General features: G+C 62.8%; 1 protein-coding gene and 1 long non-coding RNA gene across 6 annotated transcripts in view; one reads left to right on the top strand and one right to left on the bottom strand.

The window, feature by feature from the left end:
• The window catches only part of LOC109384224 (uncharacterized), a 15,541-nt gene that overhangs the window by 5,972 nt on the left and 4,255 nt on the right, over positions 1-5,314 (bottom strand). Inside the window, exon 1 of one of the 2 annotated variants that reach the window (XR_002124364.1) lies at positions 3,329-3,414. The exons of the other annotated variant lie outside the window; for it this stretch is intronic. This is a non-coding gene — a long non-coding RNA (uncharacterized LOC109384224). Of the gene's footprint in view, positions 1-3,328; positions 3,415-5,314 lie in introns of those variants that run through there. 2 annotated transcript variants of the gene reach the window in all.
• Positions 103-5,314, top strand: part of CARNS1 (carnosine synthase 1) — a 9,198-nt gene continuing 3,986 nt past the window's right edge. Inside the window, exons 1-8 of one of the 4 annotated variants that reach the window (XM_019645343.1) lie at positions 103-159; positions 1,422-1,695; positions 2,404-2,493; positions 2,743-3,230; positions 3,418-3,592; positions 3,684-3,769; positions 4,478-4,709; positions 4,801-5,084. In XM_019645343.1, coding sequence (XP_019500888.1) covers positions 157-159; positions 1,422-1,695; positions 2,404-2,493; positions 2,743-3,230; positions 3,418-3,592; positions 3,684-3,769; positions 4,478-4,709; positions 4,801-5,084 — 1,632 coding nt within the window. In that variant the 5' untranslated portion in view covers positions 103-156. Of the gene's footprint in view, positions 160-1,421; positions 2,034-2,403; positions 3,231-3,417; positions 3,593-3,683; positions 3,770-4,477; positions 4,710-4,800; positions 5,085-5,314 lie in introns of those variants that run through there. The other 3 variants (XM_019645342.1, XM_019645345.1, XM_019645344.1) reach the window with 3 other exon arrangements.

Here is a 5,314-nt window from a genome sequence, read left to right as displayed (position 1 = left end):
CTGCTCAGCTCGGGCTGACTCGAACCACTGTTGCTCAGAGCTCAAACTCTTGAGCGAGCTCTTAACCAACTGAGCCACTCAGCCGGCCCTCTTGACTCCCTCTTTTATCTCTCTGTCTGTCTCTGCCATCAGGCTCTCAGTCTCTCTACCTATAAGATGGTGAGTCTCCTCTGGTCCCTCCCCCAAAATGTCCAAGTCCCCCACCAGAGAGAGGGCCCAGAGGGCAGTGTCCGGCACGGCACCCAGAGCCTAACTCTGAGGGCTGCCCTGTGCACATAGCACAGACCCGAAGCCAGCTGCACATGCCCCCCCTCCCCTCCCCCCGTTCCCCGGCTCCCTGTTCTGTGCCATGGGACAAGCAGCTACTATGTGCCAGGCACTCCGTCTCTCCTCATCAGCCCTGGGAGGTGGGCACTGTTTGTCTCCTTTGGCATTCATTCATTCTGCAACATTTATTGAGCACCTACTATGCATCCGGCACCATCCTAGGTTTGGGGTCATGGCAGTGAACACAGTCTGGGCTCTCAGGGAACTGGTTTTTTAAGGTCAGGCACCAGAGCTTGGCACTGACGCGTTGGGATTCAAGCCCAGGTCTGAGGCCCAGACCTCTGCCCTCATGGCAGCATACTGCCCCCAGTGACTGAGGTGATTCTCTTGGTCCAAGCTTCATCAGCACCCAAGCGTGGGACAGGCAAGTACCTGGCACCCACAGGCCCAAAGGAACCTCACAACGTGTCCAAGGTGGCCCAGCCTGCCCCCCAGAGGACGGGCCCACCTGTGTTCACACTGAGCCTCTGAGCAGCCCCACGTGGGAGTCAGCCAGCCTCAGGGAGGAGCAGGGGTATAAGATTTCATCCAAAGAAAGCATTTCTGGGACTCAGGACATCTGAAAAGAAGGACATCAGCTTTTCCCCTACCAATGCCTACTACCAATGCCTGGCCACACAGTAGGTCTTTGAGGCCGACCTGGAGGTGACAAGGAACAGATTCACCTACATAATCAGGTCTCAATAGAACTCCATGATGGTAGATGGGTCACTCATTCGTTTATTCGTCTGTCAACAAACATTTATGGAGCAGCTACAGAGTGCCGGGGATTGCTTTAGGTGCCAGGGCTGCCTTAAAGAACAAAGCAGACAAAAACCTCTGCCCCTGTGAACCAAGCTAGGTCAGACCCTAGCACGGAGGGGGGCGGCAGCACCCAGCTTTCTGCCCCCACCCTTGGGGCACTGGATATACTGTTTACAAAGCACTCCCACTGACATGTTCTTGGTCTTGACTCCCCAATTCCACCGCGTCCTCTCCTGTCTGCCCCGGACGTAACCCAAAGTTAGGAGAGCGGGGACTTACACCCTTGGGTGTCTGAATGTGCCTCTTTCCCACCCTGCCCAACACCCACCACTCTATCCCCGCCCCCCCAGTTCTCCCTGGATCCGCTGGGTCTCGAATGGGACTGCCCCCTGGGCTCCAAGGACCTGGAGGAAGAGGAGGGCCCATGGGGAGGGGGCTCTGGCCTGCCGCCCCCGGGCTACTTCCCTGGTTCCTGGCGCCAGGACGTGGGCCTGGATTGCAAGGGCTCCCCCGAAGGGGCGGAGGCCCGGGCTTGGACTGTCTACTACTACAGCCTCCTGCAGAGCTGTCTGCAGCAAGCTGGCCTTCCGGAGACCCAGGACCGCAGCCAGGCGCCCCGCACAGGTGCCTGAGGGCTCCACAGAGGGGGGCCCCCCTGGAGGGAGGGAGGCAGGGAGGTGCCCACAGCCCAGTCTGCTTCCCATCCCTGTTAAGTTGGCCCCTTCCCCCAGGCTCTGGCAGGTCTGAAGCCCTGGAGGCAAGCCAGTCAACTTTGGGCAGGCCGGCACTGTTTCCAAGGGCCCCTGGCGGCATTCAAAGTCAGAGACCAAGGCCTCCCTCCATCCCCAGAAGATCCGCAACCCACATTCTGTGGAGCGAAGGCTTCTATAGAAGTGCCTTAGAGGCAGCCAGCCGTGGGGACCCAAGACTTCTGCCTTGCTTTACCTGTTTTACATAATCAGGTGGCCACCAAAGATTTTGTGTGAATTCACAGCTAAAATACATGGGGGGGGGGAATCACAGCCTTGGTCCCATTGCACAGACTGGAAAACTGAGACTCCTCCCACTGTACAGGGGCCAAGAGTCCCACAGAAAGTCAGTGGCAGAGCTCAGGCTAGAACCCAGGTCTCCGGTCACCCAGCCTCCAGTGCCTTCTGGACCAGCTGCAGAGAAGGGAACCAGCCTTCCAGGGTGGGGACGGGCAGCAGCTTCCCCTCTGTCCCCTTTACTTTTCTTATCTGTACTTGGAAGGGCCATGGGGGTCGGGAAAGGTGGGGAGAAAGACAGCAAGGGGAGCCCCTGGTGAGTCTGGTGATGTTCTCTTCCCCCGAGGCTGCCCTGGGATGGAGGTGACCTTGTGCATTCTGGGATCCCCCAGCACCTTTCTGTCTGTGCTGCTGGAAGGTGGGGTCCAGAGTCCGGGTGAGTGTGCCCCCAAGTTCCCCCGCCCCCTCATACAGAAAAGGCAGCCCTGCCCTGGCCCAACCACATCCCAAAATACCCGCCAACCCTGGCAACTGCCTGCATTCCACTGGACCAGTTGCCATGCCCTAAGTGGGGGTGGGCTCAGGAAACAGCTGCCCCTCACTACCCAGAGGCCTGGGCTGGAGGTGGAGGGCATGGGGACAGGAAGCCTGTCCTGGCCAGCAACCCTCCCCCGTCTGCCCACAGGAAACATGCTTCTTTGCCTGTCCCCTGCTTGGCTGATGAAGGTGCCAGCACCAGGGCAGCCAGGCGAGGCGGCCCTTCTGGTCTCCAAGGCAGTGAGCTTCCACCCTGGGGGCCTGACATTCCTGGATGACTTTGTCCCCCCACGCCGTGTCACCTACTTCCTGGCAGGCCTGGGACTGGGGCCTGGCCGGGGTTGGGAGGCAACTGAGCTCGCCCGCGACCTCACCTGCCCTACAGGAGCCTCGGCAGAGCTGGCCCGGCTACTGGAGGACCGGCTGCTGACAAGGCGATTGCTGGCCCGGCAGGGTGGTGTGGCTGTGCCAGCTACCCTGGCTTTCACCTACAAGCCGCCAGCACTGCTGCAGGGAGGAGATGCCAGCCCGGGACTGAGGCTGGTGGAGCTGAGTGGCAAAGAGGGCCAGGAGACACTGGTGAAGGACGAAGTCGGGGCCTTTCTGCACTCCGAGGCCCTGGGTGATGCCCTGCAGGTAACAGGCTCCTGCCCCGAGGTCTGTGCAGATGCCAGAGGATGGGACCAAGTCCTGCTGCTGCCCCATCCCTCCGTGGCAACCCCCTGCCTTCTTACCTCAGTTCACTCATTGCTCCTCTGGTATGACATCCCATCCTGCAGGTACATGGGGTGGTGAGGAGGTCCCCTTCCCCTTCCTGTTGCAGGTGGCCATCAAGGTCAGCAGCTGGCGCTGGCGGGGGCGGCAGGTACTGCGTCTGCACCCACGAGCAGAGGTGGGCACAGTGGTGGACACAGTGCTAGCGTGGTTGGAGAAACTGGAGGAGGAGGAGAGTGTCCTAGTGGAGGCTGTGTGCCCACCTGCCCAGCTGCCCTTCCCAGGTGAGAGCCATCTGGGCTGGCCGGGGACAGGAGTTTGGCTTGGCCTCCTGGCAGCTCTGTGCTGGACTCAGGCTTCACCATCCTCCCCCAGGCAGTCCCCAACCTGGCCCTGAGCTGGCTGTGCGGATCTGTGCTGTGGTGTGTCGAACGCAGGGTGACAGGCCCCTGTTGAGCAAGGTGAGCATGGCCCAGGTTCAGGTCAGGACCCTGCTGCCACGCCTCAGTCCAGCGCCACTGAGCTGATGAGTGTCCCTGGGCAGAGAGAGGCGTCTTTGAGGGGGAACCTTACTTGCCTCTGGGAGGACTCCTGTGCCTGACACGTTTCCCTCCCCTCCAACCTTTCCTGCACCCCCACCCCCACCCAGCATCAGGAGCCCTGGCGCCCGGGGCCTGGGGCCGAATCCTCTTCCCAGGGAGCTCCTGCCCCCAGAAGAGACTGACCCAGGGCCCCTGATAAACCTCCAGGGCCTGGAGCCCTTTAGGATGGGCCTCAAAGCTCAGGGAGGCTGGGAGACCCTCCTGAGTGCACAGCTCTGGGCCAAACTGAGAGGGAGAGACTCAACCCAGCTCTCAGGGAGTCCCAGAGTTGGGGCACACCAGGGTGGCACAGGTCCCAAGGGTTGCAGGAGCTAGGAGCAAGTGTGCTTGGAGCCCTCAAGGAGCAGGGACCCTAACTAGGCCTGGAAGCCTGGGTAGAACCCCCCCAGTGGTCAAGGGACCAGATGGGCAGTGGCACTGGGCAGGTGGTTTGTGCAGTGTAAGTCACATTGGAGAAGAGGCTTTTTGAACGTCCAGGGGGGTCTGGAGGTGTGCATGAGTGGTGGTGGTGGGTTAGTCATGGGAGGGCTCCTGCTGGGCCAGGCCCCTGAGCTGCACCCTGCCCAGGTGGTATGCGCCGTGGGCCGTGGGGACCATCCTTTGCGGCACCAGAGCTCTTTGCCGCGGACGCTGGAGGTGGCGCTAGCCCAGTGCGGCCTGGGCGAGGCGACGCAGGTGGCGGTCGTGCGGCGGAGCGTCAAGGCCGCAGCCGAGGCTGCGCTGGCAGCTGTGCTGGCTCTGGAGGCCGGCCTGAGCGTTGAGCAGCGCGGCGGGCGCCAGGCCTACACTGACTTCCTCGGTGAGTGCGGGCGGCTCGGGATGGCGGCTGGCGGCCGGGAGGCAAGGCCCGAGGGCGGCCCGCGCTGAGCCCCAATCTCCGCCCGGCCCAGGCGTGGACTTCGCGCTGACGGTGGCGGGTGGCGTGCTGACCCCCGTGGCCCTGGAGCTGAACCGAGGCCTGTGCCTGGAGGCGTGCGGCGCGCTCGAGGGGCTCTGGGCCGCCCCGCGCTCGGGGCCGATGGCCGAGGAGGCGGCGGCCGCCGCACCGCTCGTGGAAACCATGCTGCGGCGCTCCGCGCGCTGCCTCATGGAGGGCAAGCAGCTGCTGGTGGTCGGCGGGGGCGGCTTCAGCAAGAAGTTCGTGTGGGAGGCGGCGCGCGACTACGGGCTCAAGGTGGGCGGGGCGCGGGGCGGGGCTGGGCTCAAAGCCCAGGCCTGAGGTGGAGGCGGGGCCCGGGTGAGAGGTGGGTGGGCTTTGGGGCGGGACCTGTGCGGGGAGGCCTCGCTGGGGGCACTAGATCCCAGGGGTAGGGGCGGGGCCCGCCGCCTGGTTTAGGGCAAAAGTCTTATTAACTCTTGTCCGCTTGCTCAGTTCTATCCCCTCCTGGTATAGGAGGAGCCCAG

The sequence above is a fragment of the Hipposideros armiger genome, unplaced genomic scaffold, assembly GCF_001890085.2.
Source record: "Hipposideros armiger isolate ML-2016 unplaced genomic scaffold, ASM189008v1 scaffold_93, whole genome shotgun sequence".
Classification (NCBI taxonomy): Eukaryota; Metazoa; Chordata; class Mammalia; order Chiroptera; family Hipposideridae; genus Hipposideros; species Hipposideros armiger.
The sequence above is the reverse complement of the archived record's forward strand: the minus strand, read 5'-3'. Positions and strand labels throughout refer to the sequence as shown.